General features: G+C 36.7%; 1 protein-coding gene across 2 annotated transcripts in view; it reads right to left on the reverse strand.

The window, feature by feature from the left end:
* Positions 1-6,946: 6,946 nt before the first annotated feature.
* The window catches only part of CNTN1 (contactin 1), a 262,164-nt gene continuing 247,664 nt past the window's right edge, over positions 6,947-21,446 (reverse strand). For both annotated transcript variants that reach the window (XM_004384584.2, XM_004384585.2), the window contains one exon: positions 6,947-9,436. In XM_004384584.2, coding sequence (XP_004384641.1) covers positions 9,360-9,436 — 77 coding nt within the window. In that variant the 3' untranslated portion in view covers positions 6,947-9,359. The remainder of the gene's footprint in view (positions 9,437-21,446) is intronic.

The following is a 21,446-nucleotide window of genomic DNA, read 5'->3' on the forward strand; positions in this document are numbered from 1 at the left end:
ATCATACCAAAATCTTTTGTACATAGCAAAGGCAGTGCTCAGAGGTCAATTTATAACAACAGATGCACACATCAAAACAGAACTAAGGGACAAAACCAAAATATTAGCTACAAAACCTGAACAAATAGAAACAGAACAGCAAAAGAAGCCCACAGCCACAAGAAGAAAGGAAATAATAAAGATCAGAGCAGAAGTAAATGAAATAGAGAATGGAAAAACAATAGCAAGAATTAACAAAACCAAAAGTTGGTTCTTGGAAAGGATCAACAAAATTGAAAAACCACTGGCCAAACTGACACAAGAAAAATAGGAGAGGACACAAATAACCCAAATAAAAAATGAAATGGGGGACATTACAACAGACTTACCTGAAATAAAAAGGATCATAACAGAGTACTATGAAAAACTATACTCCAATAAATTTGAAAACCCAGAGGAAATGGACAAATTTCTAGAAACACACTATCTACCCAAACCAAAACAAATTGAAGTTGAAAATCTGAACAGACCCATAACAAGAGAAGAGATTGAAAAGGTAAAAAAAAAAAAACTCCAACCAAAAAAAAAGCCCTGGCCCAGATGGCTTCACTGGAGAATTCTACCAAACAATCAGAGAAGCGCTTACACCAGTACTACTCAAACTATTTCAGAACATAGAAAAGGAAGGGATACTTCCAAATTCATCTTACAAAGCCAGCATAACCCTGATACCAAAACCAGTCAAAGATACCACAAAGAAAATTACAGATCAATATCTCATGAGTATAGATGCAAAAATTCTCAACAAAATTCTAGCCAATAGAATTCAGCATCATATCAAAAAAAAATAATACACCACGACCAAATGGGATTCATACCAGGTATGCAAGGATGGTTCAACATTAGAAAATCAATCAACGTAGTCCACCACATTAGTAAAATAAAATACAAGAATCACACAATCATCCTAATCGATGCAGAAAAGGCATTTGACAAAGTCCAACACCCATGCCTGATAAAAACTCTCAGTAAAATAGGTATAGAAGGGAAATTCCTCAACATAATAAAGGGCATCTATACAAAACCAACAGCCAACATCATTCTTAATGGAGAGAGACTGAAAACATTCCCCTTGAGAACAGGAAAAATACAAGGATGCCCTTTATCACCACTCCTATTTAACATTGTGCTGGAAGTCCTAGCTAGAACAATAAGGCAAGAAAAAGAAAGGGCATCCAAATTGGTAAGAAAGAAGTAAAACAGTCCCTATTTGTGGATGATATGATACTATACATAGAAAAACCATAAGGCTCCATGAGAAAACTACAGGAACTAACAGAAAGTTTCAGCAGAGTAACAGGATATAAGATAAACATACAAAAATCAGTTGGATTCCTATACATCAATAAAGAGAATGATGAAAAGGAAATCAGGAATACAATACCATTTATTTAGCCCCTAAAAAAATAAAATACTTAGGAATCAATCTAACCAGGGATGTAAAAGACCTAATACAAAGAAAACTACAAAACACTACTCCAAGAAACCAAAAGAGAACTACTTAAATGGAAAAACTTACCATACTTATGGATAGATAGACTCAACATTGTGAAAATGTCAATTCTACCCAAAGCAAACTAAAAATACAATGCAATCCTGATCAAAATACCAACAACATTCTTTAAAGAGATGGAAAAACTAATCATTAACTCTATATGGAAAGGGAAGAGGCCCCAGAAGAGTAAAGCACTATTGAAGAAGAAGAAAGTAGGAGGACTTATACTACCTGACCTCAGAACCTACTATACAGCTACAGTGGTCAAAACAGCCCGGTACTGGTACAACGACAGACATATTGACCGATGGAACAGAATTGAGAACCCAGATGTAAATCCATCCACCTATGGTCACCTGATCTTCGACAAAGGCCCAAAGTCCATCAAATGGGAAAAAAAAAAAAACAACCTTTTTAACAAATGATGCTGGCAAAACCGGATGTCCATCTGCAAAAAAATGGAACAGGACCTGTACTTCACACCATACACAAAAACTAATTCAAAATGGATCAAAGACCTAAATACAAAATCAAAAACTATAATGATCATAGAAGAAAAAATAGGATTAAAGCTAGAGGCACTAATACACAGCATTAACAGGATACAAATCATAACTAACAACACATACACTTAAGAAGATAAGTTAGATAACTGGGATCTTCTAAAAATTAAACACTTATGCTCATCAAAAGACTTCACCAAAAGACTAAAAAGAGAACCTACAGACTAGATAAAAATTTTTGGCTATGACAAATCCAAGAAAGATCTAATCTCTAAAATCTATAGGAAAATCCAACACCTCTACAACAAAAAGACAAATAATCCAGTTAAAAAATGAGCAAAGGATATGAACAGACACTCCACCAAAGAAGACATTCAAGCAGCTAACAGACAAATGAGTAAATGCTCAAGATGACTATCCATTAGAGAAATGCAAATCAAAACCACAATGAGATACCATCTCACCCTTCCGTTACTGGCATGAATCAAAAAAACAGAAAATAACAACTGTTGGAGAGGCTGTGGGGAACTTGGAACTCTTATGCACTGCTGGTGGGAATGCAAAATGGTACAACCATTTTGGAAAACAATATGGCACTTCCTTGACAAGCTAGAAATAGAAATTCCACATGAACCAGCAATTCTACTCCTAGGAATATATCCTAGAGAAATAAGAGTCGTCACTCAAACAGACATATGCATATCTATGTTCATTGCAGCATTGTTTATGATAGCAAAAAGAGACAACCCAGATGCCCATCAACAGATGAATGGATAAACATACTATGGTACACACATGCAATGGAATATTATGCAGTGATAAAGAACAATGATGAATCTGCAAAGCATCTCACAACATGGTGAATCTGGGGGGCATTTTGCTGAGTGAAATAAGTCAATCACAAAAGGAAAAAATATTGTATGAGACCACAGGACAAAAACTCATGAAAAGGTTTACACAAAAAAAGAAACAATCTTTGATGGTTAAGAGGGAGGGGTGGGGATGGAAAACACTAAATGGACAATAGATAAGTGGTAACTTTGATGAAGGGTAAGACAATACACAAGACTGGGGAAGCCAGCACAACTTGTCCAAGGCAAAGTCATAGACGCTTCATAGACACATCCAAACTCCCTGAGGGACTGAATTATTGGGCTGAGGGCTGTGAGGACCATGGTCTCAGGGAACATCTAGGTCAATTGGCATAATATAGTTTATAAAGAAAATGTTCTACATTCTACTTTGGTGAGTAGCATCTGGGATCTTAAAAGTTTGTGAGAAGACATCTAATATACTCCACTGGCCTCACCGCATCTGGACCAATGGAGAATGAAGAAAACCAGACACAAGGGAAAGATTAGTCCAAATGACTAATGGACCACAAGTACTATAGCCTCTACCAGATTGAGTTCAGCACAACTAGATGGTGCCTGGCTACCACCACAGACTGCTCTGATAGGGATCACAACAGAGGGTCCCAGGCAGAGCTGGAGAAAAATGTAGATCAAAATTCTAACTCACAAAAAAAACCAGACCAGACTTACTGGTCCGACAGAGACTGTTGAAACCCTGAGAATATGGCCCCCTGAAACCCTCTTAGCTCAGTAATGAAGTCACTTCTGAGGTTCACCCTTCAGCCAAAGATTAGACAGGCCCATAAAATAGATGAGACTAAATGGGCACACCAGCCCAGAGGCAAGGAAAGGAAGGCAAGAGGGGACAGGAAAGCTGGTAATAGAGAACCCAGGGTTGAGAAGGGGAGAATGTTGACATGTCTTGGGGTTGACAACCAATGTCACAAAACAATATGTGTGGTAATTGTTTAATTAGAAGCTAGTTTTGTAAACCTTTGTCTAAAGTACAATAAAAAAGTAAAAATAAATGGGCAAAAGACAAACACATTATTTTACAGATGTTACATGAATTGTAATACATATATGAAAACATGATCAACCTCATGAATAATAATTAAAAAGAAATAATATTTGTCGAGTAAATACTATAGAAAAAAAGATTTAAAAATTTACATAGAGTAAAACTCACTCTTTTTGGTGTACACTTTTATGAGTTTCGACAAACACATGTAGAGTTGAATGATCACTATCAGTTCCATCACCCTTAAGAGTTCCCTCATGCTGTCCTTTTGTAGTCAAACTCTTAACCTCTACTCCAGTCCCTGGCAATCACTAATCTGTTCTCTATTCCTAGAGTTTTGCCTTTTCCAGAATGTCATATAAATGGAATCACACAGCCTTTTGAATCTGGCTTCTCACTTAGCATAATGCATTTGAACTCCATGCATATTGTTGCAAATTATCAACATAACTGCATTCTTAAAACATCCTTAAGGCAGCATTTCAATCACAAATTTTGGAAAGAGAAAAGGAGAGAAATGCATGCAGGTATTAGGCACTGCTTTCAAGGCAATATCTATCGAAGCAAATGAGCCTGAAACGGGGAGATAGGATAGAGGAAGAACAAGTTCCTTCTCTTCACATTTTTGCCTCAGGATGAGCTTAGCTGATTTCTAGAGTCAAATTAGTTATGGTATCCTAGGTACTTGTCATGGATTGAATTATCCCCCAAAAAAAGTGTGTGTCAATTTGGCTGGGCCATGTTTCCTGGTACTGTGTGATTTTCCTGTATGTTGTAAACCCTGCCTCTATGATGTTAATGAGGGAGGATGGGTGGCAGTTGTGTTAGTAAGGCAGGACTCAATCTACAAGACTGGATTCTGTCCTGAGGCAATCTCTTGAGATATAAAAGACAGAAGTGAGCAGTGAAACAGGGGGACCATCAGGAAAGCAGTGCCGGGAGCAGAGCGCATCCTTTGGACCAGGGTCCCTGCGCAGAGAAGCTCCTAGTCCGAGGGAACACCGAAGAGAAGAAGGCCGACAGAGAGAAAACGCCTTCCCCTGTAGCTGATGCCCTGGATTTGGACTTTCAGCCTACCTTACTGTGATGAAATAAATTTCTCTTTGTTAAAGCCATCCACTTGTGGTATTTCTGTTATAGCAGCACTAGATGACTAAGACAGTACTGATATATATATTTTATGATATATTATGTATATAGATAGAGATATATATTGGAGCCATGGTGGCACAGTGGTTAAGAGCTTGGCTGTTAACCAAAAGGTCTGCAGTTCAAATCTACCAGCCGCTCCTTGGAAACCTACAAGGCAGTTCTACTCTGTCCTATAGAGTCCTATACGAGTCAGAATTGATTCAATGGCAACAGGTTTTATATATATATATATATACAAACATAGCCCCAAGTATCAAATTTATTTTGAGTAACTAACAAGTGAGAGTTATTTTTAAAATATTACAAACTATGTAAAACATAATTCTGTCCTCTCATGGACTAATTTTAAAGCCAACTCATTCCAAACCACCATGTTTCTATTCTTAAAAAAAAAAAAAAAAAAGTTGAAGGGGAAGAGGGGGATGCCTTTCATCAATCCTATTAGCAACCTCCAGAAGATTGTAGACTCAGGAAATTAAGTATTAAAATTTAATTAACTCTCCAAGTAACTTGAAGAAAAAAGAAAAGAGTAAAGGAAATCCACATTCAAGAAGGAATCTTCTGAAGTGCATCTCAGTCTGCTTCACTCATTTTAAATACAAATCAGGGGATAATCTTGCTAGACAAAAAGTACATAGCATTTTGATATACAAAAAGATATGAACAGTTGTAGCCAAATCAGCATTTTAGACAAGCCATGATGATGGATTTTTTTTTTCATTAAGAGGTATCTAAATTATGTATACATGATGTTGAGATAAGGAGCCCTGGTGGTGCAAGGGTTAAACTCTCGGCTGCTAACCAAAAGGTTGATAGTTCCTATCCACCCAGCTGCTCCTTGGGAGAAAGATCAGGTGATCTACTCCCATTGAGATTACAGCCTAGGAAACCCATGGTACAGCTCTACTCTGTCACATGTGGTAGCTATGAGTAGAAATCAACTCAATGGCACCTAACAACCACCATGATGTTGAAACGTATTGATTTAGTTAAAAATATCAGCTAGTCTAGTTTGTAGTCATCATGACAATCCGTGATTCCCTCTCCCCAGTGAGAATTTTCTGAAAAAACTAAAAAATACTGTTTCCTGTGCTTCGCTCCCCAGATTCTGATTTGATAAGTCTCAACTGGGGCCCAGAGAATCCATTTTATTTATTTATTTTTCAAATTCTCCAGGTGATCTCGATGGGCAACCAGGTTTGTGAACCACTAATATATCAAACACTCTCACAGAATGAGGCTTTCATCTCCCCAAACCTGGGGATTTAGAGCTGGGTCAATCCAAGGTCAAATATCAAAAGCAATTATTAGAATGGGGGTAATTTGATACTCACTGTTGAGAAATAGAGTCAGCTCCAAAAGGGGAAGTCAAGATCCAGTGTGAAGCTGGCTGTATGAAACAGGAAGGGAGGTCAGAATGTGATTGCAAAGCCACAACTAGAGCACAGGAGAAAAGTGAAGCCAGAGCATATGAAGCCCTGGGATCCAGAGCTTCAAGGAGGCTTCACCTGCACAAGACATCTATCTGCCTGTAGATTCAAACCATTCATGCAAATACCTTTATCAGACTATCAGCTCATTCAGAGTTAAACAGTCTCTGATTTTTTCAGGATCTAGCACTTTGCTTTAGTGTTGAGCTTTAGACTGAGTGATATTACTAACATCCCCATGGGTCGAAGGCACCTACCAGGTGATCCAATTTTAATGGAATAAGGCCTATGTGTGTATGTGTCCTCAGTTCTGTGTGTGTGTGTGTGTGTGTGTGTGTGTGTGTGTACTCTTTTTGTAGAACCCTTCAAACATTTAACTGTTACTTAAGCAATATTTATTCCATGGGTATTGAACTTATAATACCTTCTACAAATAAGTTTAAACTTTAGGTAAATTGAAAGGATAGTTGTTATTTCTTGGGTAACAGTAATACATTTATTTCATTATAATTTTTTGTCATTCATAAAAAGGACAAAGCACAGTTCTATACTACTCCATTGAAAAAAAGATAAAAAATAACTAAAAATATTCATCAGTATCAAATAAAACTACTATCACCTTTCTTCAAATACAAAGAAACAGATGTCTCTATAACTATATAAAGTTTAATTAAGAATCTTGCGTCTTAAAGCAGATGATACATTAGTTAGTTTGACAACAGTTTAAAACTGATGGTCCCAGTCAAATTTGTACAATTACAGGAGGAAATGAAAAGCTTATCAGTATATGAGTGATTTTAATCTACTTTATATTTGCCACAAATTTAAAATTAAACAACCTCCAAAGTCTGTTTTCTTTTTACCTTCCAGAACCATTTCATGCAAAATCTAACCAGTTTTGCTCTTTATTACCATATATTAGAAAATAAAAGGCAAGCATGCATTTAGAAAAAAAAAATATTTAGTTGTTGTTGATCATATAAAAATGCCCAACATGGGTCACACTGCAAAAAAAAAAAAAAAAATCTCCAAGTATAACAATGAAAACACAAACATTTATACAGAAGGATTACAGAATATTCATTTCCCTAAGGTGTGAATACATTTTGTTTCTTTTCCAAATAATTAACAACTATTTTATGAAATAATGATCTCAAGACTGTTGACATACTTCCACTGGGAAATCATCCATTTCATTTTTTAAAAAGTTTCATTTCATAACAGAGAGTTAAATGTAAACTAATGAAATATTTATTGATATTTTAACAATGAAAGCTCTAAACATTTACACATAGATATATAGTACAAAAATTATACAAATTAAAGAAAGGGGGGTAAAGTAGTAATAGATATGTTTTGCTTCCTGTAAATATTTTTTTATGAACCTATAAGGTATCCTTTCTAAAAAGATAAACTCTATCTCTGATTAGCTAGCAAGGTTGTGCTAATAAAATAGGATTATACCTCTTGAAGCATCATTGCATTATTTCACAAGCCAGCTAATCTTTTATTACTCAATTTCTTTCACATCCACACTCAAATACATTTCCATGCATTCCATGGAGAATGAAGAAATGTGTGTCTTCCTTTTCACAATTTATAAAAATCCAAAGCACAAACACTTGGGTGACAGCATCAGCTCAGCACATTATTTGTCTCCCCTGGTCTTCAAGTTTTGCATACCTCCCAGTTTTGCATACTCTTCAAAGAACCATTGGCAACATATTGATTTGGTATTTTTAGACAGTTTTCAGTATTGCATTGAAACTGGAAATGTTTAAGACTAAAATTTAAAAAATTAGGAATACTGTAGCTTTTCAACCTACAGATGATTTCTTGATTCCACACCTTCAGTTAAAAAAAGAAAAAGAAAAAAAAGATTATACTTAGGAATGAAGCACAAAAACAAAGATATTAGAATATTATTAGGTAATTCTGATATTTACTTAACTGTCATTAGTCTTAGCTGTGTAAAGACAGTCACATCTCTACAAAAAAACTTGGAAGCACTCTACTTTCCAGAATTCATCCACATATGAATAAAAACAAGTGATATGATGACACTGTAATTAAGAACTGTGATTTCTTATGTTTGAAATTAATGATAAGAAAAGCATAAAATAACTTCACAGTAGAATACACAAGTAAAAAAAAAACTCTATATGTTAAAGAACAGAAATGTATTACTGTCTATGAAAATCAAATATTTAAAAAAATTATTTACTTTGAAAATAAGAATACTGATAATAAATCTAGAATTTGGTTTTCAATATTAAAAACTTTTCAACTCATTCAGTAAAATGATTTGGTAATAGGATTTACATCAAAATGTATGTTATACTTTTTTTTAAGAAAACTCAAAATGTAATGAATGATAGGGGCCATTCAAAAATATGCAGGACCCAAAACAGAGGATAGTACAAGAGAGTGAATTACTCTTACATTTACCACATACAATCAACATTTCAACCTCTATTATATTTCACTACTTGTTATTAAATTTGAAGCACCTGTGTATGGTGATTTTATTTTCACTCTACAGCCTATAGTATTGAATTGAACACTGTAACTTGTCCCATTGGATTAAATCATGCAACTGTCACAGAATCAAGTGAAGTGGTTTATAAGGCATATTGGAACGAGTTAAAAATCATTTTTATATCCATTTAAAGAAAAGTTTATTCTTTTGGAAGAAGGGGTTCCTGAATGCCTCAGTCAAAACGTGTTGTAAATCAGCTGGATAGTTTCTGAAAGTCTAATTTATTTGACTAGGATGGAGCCGCAGGAATTGGAAGGAATTGTAATCCTCACAGGGATGATGAGTGCCCACTGAGCTGGGCTGGGAACGACAGCGGTCACACACGTTCAGAATTCCAAGTAGACAAGGATGCCAAGGGCAGGCAGCAGTAAGCCAAGGAGACTCGGTGACAGGGTGGATGCACCTGCAAAGTAGACCAGAAGTGTGTATATCATTTCACTGATAATGGTCACTGCTGTTCTTTCAGTTTGCTTTGGGCAATGCCAGACTGAGCAGCCCTGAACACCAAATGCTTCCTTTTATTATTAAGTGACTTACAAAAATCAAAAATGCTTCATCAAAAATGTCTGAAATGTTTGTATGTGAGTGTGTGGACTGTTCATTCAATGCATTTATATAAATCATTTAAGATAATAAAGACACGCATGTTTATGTTGCCTCTATGGTCCAGCAGTCCCAAATTCCCACCAGAAGGCAAAAGGTCAATTTTTGGAAGTTTATAAATGAGTAAAAACCAGATGTAAGCTTATAAAAAATAAGCAATAGAAAAGGATGTAGTGAAAATACTAATAATGCTACCAGGTATAATGACATCATAGATGTATTGGATAGGTCTTACACAATTTCTTATCCCAATGGTTTTAAGACATCCATCTAAATGCTTATAACAATAATTCCAGGAATGTATTTTTTGATAATATTGAATAAATTTCTATTCAAATTTTTACCTAAAAGTAGATTGCTCTGAGCTATTGTGCTGTACACTAAAAATATAAATTATATAATATACTATGAATTTACATTATATCTTGAGAGTTGCCCAGAAAGACTATTCCTGTAGTCAAGAAATTCTATGTGTCTAGAATCTGCCTACACTGAAGTTTTGGGAAAGGGTTGAAAAGTGGGTCCTAGAAGTAATACTCTTCCTTTCCGTTCTTCACATCTATTAGTCCCTATCTTCAATAAACACAGTGCTGGAATGTGTGATGGTAAAAAATACAGTCAACGGCTTGCGAATATAACAGGATTTTGTCAAGTTTGGTAGTTTATTCTCTAAATTTTAAACCTTAAATCATTATTATCTATCATAAAATGGCCTAAAACAGCCCTTTCTTTGGAGATTCCTCTTATATTCTGGAGGATATAGGACACTTCTGACTCTCTCATTAAAAGCATATTTATGTTTCCTATAAGGTGGGAGATTATCATGTCCATCTGTGTGCCTGCATTCCACTATTGCCCTGTTAGCAGCATTCGGTGCAACGTGGGGAATAGAAGGGGAAAATCATTATCAGACATAGATAATGTGGTTCTCAGGCATGAGCAAGTCAGCAAGGGCCAAAAAGTGTGGGCAGAAAAGCAAGGGCCGTTACATGACCCTCAAATAGTTGCTTATAGTCTCATTAATGCAGATGTTGCATAATAACACTATCAATCACAACGGTAATGCTGGTGATTAGTATGATATCTGCTATTTTCTGTTCTACAGTCATGAGACAGAAACTAGAAAGGCCCTCTACATATGGCCCTGACATTAATACCACAGCCCATGATGGTAGGTCTTATTATCTTGATTTTAAGGATTATCTAATTCAGATTCAGGTAAAATAACTTGCCGAGGGCCAATAGAGGATGGAGCCAAGATTAGATCTCAGATTTGTTGGGCTATGAAGGCCTTGCTTTTTCTACATCTCTGCCACCGTTCTGCAGCCATCTTTAGAAAGGGACCAGTTCTAGAAATGTGTAAGGACACTATACCCGGTACTCAGTGTGTCAAAGGAAGGACACAAAAGGACAATCCATGCCATATGGGAAACTACAGGCTAACGCCTAAGCTGTTTCAAGGAGGTTTTTTTTTTTTTTTGTAGCTTTTTTTTTTCAACACAGATTATTTTTTAAAATATGCCATAGCCCACAGATTATTTTATCCCTATAAAATGATCAGTAACAAACCTTAATCACATGGTAACACATTAGCTTTCAATGTTTGACCAAATTTAAATGATCTGTCCTGAAGATCTTTATTTGTCTGAGTATGACTGCAGAGTGTCAGCAATGCTCTCTCCTTTCACCACAAATTACATCAGTGATGGGTACACATTCATGTACTTGCCTGAATTTGTGGGTTGGCACAGTACAATCTACTGCCACGGAAAGAAGTGTAGCCAATTCTGAACGCCATCTTGAAATCTTGGTGTTAGTATGAAAACCAAATACAATTTCATAATTTGTGGCTTTAACATCAGGATATCTGATTTATTTAAAAATAAACTCTTTATGTTTATGTGTGTTATATTTAATTTCTCTAATGGCTCAAGCTTATGTAATTGTGGTCTTCATCTTCAATTCTCTTCCACATTCCAAGCACAATTAGAGACCTGACTAAAATACTATTTAAAGTCATTTTCACTGTGGGATCTATATACTATTGAGGGGCTTTTCAATATATATTGGTTTTCTATCTAACAAAATATATATCATAATATTGCTATACAGCATAACTTCAGTGTTTTTAGAGTGTATAGTAAATATATATTTTGCCTTTTTCCATATCTGCTGATTATCAAACATGAATAAATCATCAATCCTGTAAATCATCATTCCCTAGCAGAGGAAATGGAAAACCAGTTTAGATTACTAAACCTCTTCCACTGGATTAGGAAAAAAAAAAAAATTTTAACCTAAATTCTCCAGACTTATTACTTCCTTCAGGGGGGATTCCTGCTACAGTGAGATACATATTGAGAACAGAAATTTCAATCAAAAGCTAAGCAGCACTTAACAGTCTCTGCAGGTTTTAGATAAGTAATCACTCTACTCAGTTTTTAATACAAATCTCCTTTCTAATGCTTACATTTGGAAACCACGGTCTAATCCAAGTTGCTACTGCTTAGCTATTGCTGATAGTGCTGTGACACTTAGAATTTTCTCCTCTTGGTACCTCTTTTCGTGCTCTTAACTGTTAAAATTTCAATACTGTCAACAACTTCAGGACAGGGACTAGATCAAAATCCTATTTTCACTTTTGTTGACTAATACCATGGTCAGCATATAGTGCATACTGGGTCTATGTTGTTGGGTACTGTTGAGTCAATTCCCACTCACGGCAACCCTATATGACAAAGTAGAACTGCCCCAGAGGATTTTCTAGGCTGTAATCTTTACAGAAGTAGATTGCCAGGTTTTTCTCATGCAGGGCTACTGGGTGGGTTCAAACCACCCTTTCAGTTAGCAGCTGAGCACTTAATTGCTGTTCCACCAGAGCTCCTTACTCATTCCATAATAATAAATAATTGAATAATTCTTCCAGTTGTAGGTCCTGAACTTTGTCCTGGTTATGGAACACAAGGTAGGAGAGAAAGCCAATGGGTAGGATAAGAAGATCTAAGGAAGAAGACAAGGAAAGGAACGTCGTTTAAGGAAACCAGTGTGACCAGCCTATCCTGGAACCCTTGATATTTCCTTTCATTTTATATATTCTCTACTATATAATCTCTCTTACTTTTAGGTACTTGGGGCAAGGAAGGGGATTACCCTTTCTATTAAATCTTTTCCTCAGGAAATAGTTTTTTTTTTCTTTTTCCCCTATCAGAGAGATGATGTAACAAATTCACAGCATCAGAAACGCATTTATTTTACTGCTTAGTCCTGAGGCTCTCCAACTTTCCTTGGTAGGACATTGCTTTTGATTCTTCCAAAGTCCTGGCCCTGGCCTTAGGGAAGAAAGAGTTTTAATAAGATGGGTCAGTCCCCACTGCCTAGAGCCATGCTCAATGTACATTAGGTGTACTAGGTATACATCAGTGGACATTTGCTGTTGAAAGTTGTTGAGCTTAATAAAAATCCTGTGGAGAAAGAGGCAGCTGCATCTTCAGCATTCATAGTAGAGACTGTCATGACGATGGCAGCTGGATTAGAGAAGTGAAACAGTAAAGGCCTGTCTGGGGCTAAAAGACTGAAAATCAGCTCAGACTAAAAAAGAACAAAGCACTCTTGCCTTTACTTAGGCAGGCTAGTAGGACAGAAATGTTGATGTTGTTAGTGGCCGTAGAGTCAGCCCCAACTCATGTTGACCTCATACATGACAGAACAAAACGCTACCCAGACTTGTACCATCTCCATCAGACCATGCTGATCCATAGGGTTTTCACTGGCTAATTTTTGGAAGTAGATTGCCAGGCCTTTCTTCCTAGCTCGTCTTAGTCTGTTATCTCTATGCTCTTGCACTCCCTGCCCCCTAACCTCTGGAGTCTGTGGGGCTCTGCTTATCATGGTTTGAAGATAGCTGCCATATGGAAAGCCTTTGAGAAAATGCCTGGCTAGTTAGAAATTCCTAGTAAATGCTAACAATTTACACTACATATGATGATGCTATCTCTTGCTATAGAACGGACTGTAATTTTAGAAACACAGCTGGATAAGAAAACAAAGCAAACAATAGGATAAAGCAGGTGTCCCTTGCACACAACGTTCATTTAAGATATTTTAAATCACAAAATATTCCTTTTTCCTGGAATATTCCTTCTCCTATCAACACTGGACAAATAAAAATTTTCTGTAACAGTCTCACCCAAGTGTTACCTCCTCATGGCAAAGAACAGTACTTATTGTATTATAGCTATACAAGTTGTACATGTGTCTTTCCAGAGCTATACTCTGATGTCATGGAATGTAAAAGTTTCCATTTTTATTCTCAAAGAAAGGCCAGTAAGAGTGGGTTCTTATTTTCAGTGTTCAATAAATACATACTGAAGTTCATTGAATAAACTCTTTTGTAGATTCCCTCTGCTCTTAGGAAACAGCTGTTTATGTGCAAGTCCCTAAACACACTTTCTGCAATACATTTTCTCCTTCTATTCGGTGAACACTTATTCTGCTTTCAAAGCCCTGCTCACTCAGCCCTGCCCAATGAAGTCTTTTGCAACAGTCCTACATCTAAGAATTGGCAGCCCAAACTCTGTACAATTGTATCTTACATACATTTCTATTATTACACTTCTCATTTAAAAAAAGAAAAAAAAAACAATGCTGTAAAGTTGATTTCAACTCATAGACACTTGATAGGACAGAGTAGAACTACTCTACAGAGTTTACAAGGCTGTAAATTTTTACAGAAGCAGACGGCCACATCTTTCTACTGAAGAGCGGCTGGTGGGTTTGAACTGCCGACCTTTCGGTTTGCAGCCAAGTGCTTTAACCACTGAACTACTCATGCTCCTTATACTTTTCATAACCAAAAACCAAACCTGTTGCCATCAAGTCAATTCCCACTCATAGCGACCCTATAGTATAGGACAGAGTAGAACTGCCCCATAGGGTTTCCAAAGAGCAGCTGGTGGAGTCAAACTGCTGATCTTTTTGTTAGCAGCTGTAGCACTTAACTACTGTGCCAATAATTTACTTACGTCTTCCTTCTTGACCAGAAATTTAATTCTGTGAGGGCCATCTGTATATATGAGTCTCCATTGTCTAGTCTAGAACCCCACATAGAAGAGAAGACGCCCACATTTTGACAAGAAGCATGTCACAAGTTCTGTCCACAACTTTGGAAAAATGTCTTGTGGCAATTGCTCATCCGAGCTATTTACAACCTCTCTAAGTTGCCTTCCTCACATTTTACGTATTTCCTCAATTGTTCCAGGTTAATCAAGATAACAGCAACAATCAAGACAAGAAAAGTAAGTGATCTGCAAGCAGTCCCCTGGTTGCAAATGTCCAATTTAAGTACAACCCGAAGTTATAGTAGTTACAAACCAACCCCGGTAAAGCCTATTATATTAAAAATTCCAGGTACATACAATGGTTCATAATTACAAATGGGCACTACTTTGTGACACTCGTCAAAACATTATTATTACTGTATTATTATGTCAAAGATGTTTTAGTGTATCTGGAAGCGTTTAATTATTTTTATGCATTGAAAGGTACACTATATGCTATATACTTACGAGTTGGAATCGACTCCACAGCAATGGTTTTTTTTTTTTTTTAAGACAAACATTTGACTAACGGACATTAGATACGAACCATATCTTACTGTTTCGACTTCTGTACAAATTCGACTTAAAGACAGATTTAGGAATGGAACTCATTCATAACCTGGGGACTGCCTGTATTTACCTCCTGAAAACTTTTAAAAAATGTTTTAGTAAACAAACAAAAAGTTAGCTTCCAGTCTTACAGTCTAATATTGCACACATCCTGAGTCAGGATTGACTCAGTGGCAATGGGTTTTAGTCACAGTACCAGACCCTTTTTATCAGTATCCATCGTAATCCACTCAGGATGGGTGCAACACTAGCTTGTAAGGCTGGAAGCTAACTTTTTGTTTGTTTCTTCTAATGTGCAACATACAGATACATATGCTTAAATTTGCTCTAAGATCTGGAATTTTAGCAGCAATGATGAGCACAAAAAGTAATTCCAGTTAAGAAACTTAATAAAGTACTGTGGGTGGGTTTATATAAGGTAAGCATTTCTGACCTTATTTATTTGTACAGGAAGGCATGGCAAGACCTTGTTATTTTATAAAGTCAATCAACCGTAAGAATTTACTCTGAAGAAATGGTAAAGTAGTAGTTAAGAGCTTTGTTTTTTGGAGTCAGCACAGCTAGTTAGGAATTCTGGGTCTAACTTCTACTAGTTGTATACCCTTTATTAAATTACTTAATTGTGTCTCAGTTTCCCCCTTGGATTATGAGGATTAAGTGAAAAAATTAATGATAACTATTTTTTAAAATTTTTTGGCAGAATTTTATGTGGGTGGAAACAAAGGTTAAAGTAAAGAAGGTTAAAGAAGGCAGAGCTGTTTCTCGCTTTAAAACACTGAAATCTAACAATGCTTGGACCAGTTTTCTGGCAAAGATCATTTAAAAAAAAATTCATTCAGTCCAGTATCCTTGCATGACTTAACAGTTGATCAGCGAGAAGCTATTGGAGCAAATACAAATATTTTTAAATTTACATCTTCACCACTGAATTTTACAAATGTCTAAGAAAAAAAAGCAGTCATAGAATTATCTTGATTGATTCATTTTTGGAAAGTCTGTCTTATCTTTGTGTCTTCCTCTTTGCACATTTTCTGTTCCACGACACACTCCCCCCGCCAAGGTTCCCACCTCATTCTCAATCATGCTTCAACTTTATCAACACTGAAGGTACAGAACAGAGTTGAGATGTGAAACTTATAAACTAGAAAAGTTTTACTTGCCTGGCAACTGGCACCAAAGTTGCAATTACACTGTAATTTAGTTAAATTAAAGTTAAGATTTCCTTTAGACTATATACCAAAATTGTTATTTTAATAAACGGTTAAATGCTCATTACGAATTATAGGAGGTATCTTTGTACATGACAGAAGGATAAGAAATCTAGTTGGGTTTGCTTCAAGAAGTTCTCTTGGGAAAACGATGAGGTAGCTTTCAATTTTAAATCAATTATTGTAAGTATTAACTTCCTGACTGACAAAATGAAGTTATAGGGATTTACCTCAATTAGCTTCAAAAATCTCTGGAAAAGAATGTTTCTCAAAAGAGAAATCAGAAAATAAAATGGATTAGATCACTGACATACAGTAGAATTTGTCTACATTTGACAATTTGCTTTTGCCTTGGGACATCTATTTGATTATAGGGTCTGTGTTTATCAGCCTGGCTAGGATCTTCTCTCTTTATACTTCTATGAGACAGCAAAATACTAAGCTATGTGAAGAAGAGAAAAGATGACTTCGGACCTACTTCCTGTTCTACCATAGCTAGTAGTATAACTTTGGGCAAAATAGACTATCTGGGTTCAAGACTTACTTCTGATCTTTGGCTTTTTTACTTCTCAAGGATGTGGATCTTCCTTCTGTAAAATGACAGGATCCAGTGTTACAAGCCCTAAGGTTCCTGCTAGGGCCATGAGTCTATGATTCTATGCAAACCATGTGTTTAAGAATATCAAGTATTGAGCCATGAAATTTGCAAACATATCTGTTATATTTCCCCTTATTTGTGATAATCAAAGTTGATATTAGTTTATGGATACATATTAAAAGCTTGATAATACAAGCGCTAGTGACTTTGGCAGGTTTTTTCAACCCAGTGAGACCCACTAATCTTACTGCTCCTACTTGTTTGGCAATTAACAAACCATATTTCCAAGCAAAACAGTTTTTTTTTTTTTTTTTTTTTTTTTTAAATCTCTGGCTGTAACAATTAGACTGCTTCCTTTCTCATTCCCCACCAATCCTGGAAGCCCCATGAGTTGGAATTGACTTGATGGCAATAGGTTTTTTTTTTTTTTTTTGTGGCAGGGGCACATGGTTTTTGGCAGCTTCCCTGGCAGTCGTATTTGTTCCTCGTTGTTGACTCTGGCACTTTCTCTGTCAGAGAATGCCAGGACGCCAGGATGCTTTTCCTCTTTGAGAAGAGAGTAAGCATTTCCAGTAGAGTGAGGGCCAGTTATCTGACAGAAAATGTAAGAGTAATTTCTAACTGCCTTTTGGTCAACAAGCACATGCTCTAGAAACACAATTTTGGTATTATTTTGGGGTAAGGTGAGACTTCAATGAGGAGGATTTTAAAAATTGGCTTATCTACTTCTTCAGAAATGCAAGGTAAAGTTTTCACAAGAACATGATATTAAGGATGAGACAGGATTTGAATACTGAAGCTTAGCACTTACCTAATAGGGTATGTATATAAGACTTAAATGAAAAAACATGTTACAAAATTTATAAGAAAAAAAGACAATAATTACGAGCTTCAATCACAAAATTTAGTTTGTGCATTAAAAAAAATTCTCATTTAGTAAGTATCTGGAGTCCCTGGGTGGTACAAATGGTTAATGCAGTCAGCTGCTAACCAAAAGGTTGGAGATTTGAGACCACCCAGAGGTGCCTCGAAAGAGAGGCCTGGAAATCTACTTCTGAAAAATCAGCTGTAGAAAATCCTATGGAGCAGAGTTCTACTCTGACACACATGGGGTGGCCATAAGTTGGAAGCCACTCAATGGCAATTAATTTTAGTGAATATTTAGTGAGAATACATTGAGTGTGGGAGTGGCTAGAGGAGGCCCAGACCTTGGTATCTGTGTCCTATCCTATAGAATGCATGTTGTTGTTGTTGTTGGTAGGTGCCCTTGCGTTGGTTCTGATTCACAGCAACCCCGTGTACAACAGAACAAAACACTGCCCGGTCCTGCACCATCCTCACAATCATTGCTATGTTTGAGCCCATTGGTGCAGCCACTGTGTCAATCTATTTCGTTGAGGGTCTTCCTCTTTTTAGCTGACCCTCTGCCTTACCAAGCATGATGTCCTTCTCCAGGGACTGATCCCTCCTGATAACATGTCCAAAGTATGTGAGACAAAGTCTCTCGATCCTCACTTCTAAGGAGCATTCTGGCTGTATTTCCTCCAAGACAGATTTGTTGGTTCTTCTGGCAGTTCGTGGTATATTCAGTATTCTTGGCCAATACCATAATTCAAATGCATCGATTTTTCTTCATTCTTCGTTATTCATTGCCCAGCTTTCGCATGTGTATGAGGCGACAGAAAACACCATGGCTTGGGTCAGGCGCACCTTAGTCCTTAAAGTGACATCTTTGTTTTTTAACACTTTAAAGAAGTCTTTTGCAGCAGATTTGCCCAGTGCAATGCGTCTTTTGATTTCTTGACTGCTGCTTCCATAGGTGTTGATTGTGGATCCAAGTAAAATGAAATCCTTGACAAATTCAAACTTTTCTCCATTTATCATGATGTTGCTTACTGGTCCAGTTGTGAGGATTTTTGTTGTCTTTATGTTGAGGTGTAATCCATACTGAAGGCTGTGGTCTTTGATCTTCATCCGTAAGTGCTTCAAGTCCTGTTCGCTTTCAGTAAGCAAGGTTGTGTCATCTGTGTGTTGCAGGTTGTTAGTGAGCCTTCTTTCAATCCTGATGCCCCGTTCTTCTTCACATAGTCCAGCTTCTTGGATTATTTGCTCAGCATACAGATTGAGTAAGTATGGTGAAAGGATACAACCCTGATGCACACTTTTCCTAATTTTAAACCACACAGTATCCCCTTGTTCTGTTTGAATGACTGCCTCTTGGTCTATGTACAGGTTCCACATGAGCACAATAAACTGTTCTGGAATTCTCATTCTTCGCAATATTATCCATAATTTGTTATGATCCGCACAGTCGATGCTTTTACATAGTCAGTAAAACACAATAGGAACCCTGTTGGGGCAGTGGTTAAGCACTTGGCTGCTAACCGAAAGGTCAGCAGTTTGAACCCACCAGCCGCTCAGTGGGAGAAGGATATGGCAGTCTGCTTCTGTAAAGATGTACAGCCTTGGAAACTCTATGAGGCAATTATACTCTATAGAATGCATAGCATACATATACAATGGATTTCTTGGGTTTATTTTTCCCAATATATACAAAATCTTTAAGAAATAAAATTTAAGTTCTTTGTGATTAGTTCCTAAACAACCAAAGCTAGTTTTTTATATAATCTTTGCATTTGCCTTTAGAAATAGCTCTCTGACAGAACATTCTTTCATGAGCAGAGGAAGCGTTTTTGGAATACACAAAATTACCACTAGGATCAGCGTTTTTGGACCTTGATTACGGCTAGAGAGACTAGGGTTCAGATGCCCATTCTTTTTTGCCATACTCATAAACACAAGTATTAAAGTATTCTCTCACCCACCTCTACTCTGCCTTCTTCCAATCAGTATTCAGTTGACAATAAGGAAAGCCAGCGAGAAAGTTCAAGAATCTGTGTGTTTCCCCATGCCAGGTCTCTTTTGTGCTTGTCTTAAGAGACATTTGAGCACATCTGTGACTAAGGCTCTCTGGACATTTTCAGAATACACAAAGGCTGCCTATTGGGTTTGAAGAGATAAAGGAGGACTGTTGCCTGTACCTCCTCACTGCCCTTCCCTCATCCCCACACTCACTCATTCTATTCGTTTGTCTCCTTCTTTCTTAGGAGCCTGACTGGTGTTTTGGGGCATTCACAATGGAGTCAGAGTGACATTAATTTGTTGTGAGATTCAGTTATCTTTAAACTTATTATAAGTGTATCTAAACAAAAGAGGTCCATATTTATAGATAGATTTATAGATAATTCTTCACACAAAGCCCAATGAGTTCTTCTTTACAGAACTTTGAATAAATGATGATTTGCTAGTTAACACCCACATTCAAGGTTGTGGTAGAGCACAATGTTTGTTTCTAGATGAGACAATGGAACCTAAAAGACCTACCCTATCATGCAGTTCTGGATGTCACAAATATTCATTCATAGAAAGCCTATTTTGATAGTCATACCTAAGATTTTAGGAGAGAGGAATATTTTTAGGAGACGCACATTCGCATGCCCATTCCTGGTATCAATATTTGTGGGAGAAATCATTCCCCAGCTCTTCAAAAAGACAAGCATGATGCCTACTGAGTTTGCTTAGAACAGTATGCACTTCAGGACGATGAGAGCTATGCAGATAACACTGAAAAGCCTCTGGCAGCCAGTACTCCAAGCCCCAAAGTAGATGTCGCATTGAGTTTTACGTGGCTCCTTAGTGGGATTTTAGCTAGCAGCAGACATTCAAGTGGCTTGCCTACCTAGGATGATTCTCATTTCATGTATATGGTTTTATCAAAGTTTAGATGCAGAGTCATTCCAAATTTTAATTTTACCTCTGATTTTCTTTGAGAACTACAATCTTCACCTAACAATGGGGAAAACTCCAAAATTTCAGTATCCAAAGACTGAAGATATGAGAACACTAAAACGGAGATTTCTTTAAACTTACTTCATTTATTCATAAGTTTTTTTTGAGAATCTGGCTCATAACATATCAACAATAAATATCTGTTGAATGAGTTTTTATTTTTATCATTTATTAATTGTCTACTCTGTCCAAACCACAAACCAAACCCACTGCCGCAGAGTAAATTTCGTGTTAGAGATCCTGTAGGACAAAGTAGAACTGCCCCATAGGGTTCCTAAGGCTCCAAGGCTGTAAATCTTTACAGAAGCAGACTGTTACATCTTTCTTCTGTGGAGCGGCTGGTGGGTTCAAACCACTGACCTTTTGGTTAGCAGACAAAGGCTTTAACCACTGCACCACTAAGGCTCCTCTCTACTCTGTCCAGGGTTTTTTTTTTTTTTTTAGGTGAAAGTTTACACAGCATATTAGGTTCCCCTTTAATAGTTTTTA

The sequence above is a fragment of the Trichechus manatus genome, unplaced genomic scaffold, assembly GCF_000243295.1.
Source record: "Trichechus manatus latirostris isolate Lorelei unplaced genomic scaffold, TriManLat1.0 scaffold00123, whole genome shotgun sequence".
NCBI lineage: Eukaryota > Metazoa > Chordata > Mammalia > Sirenia > Trichechidae > Trichechus > Trichechus manatus.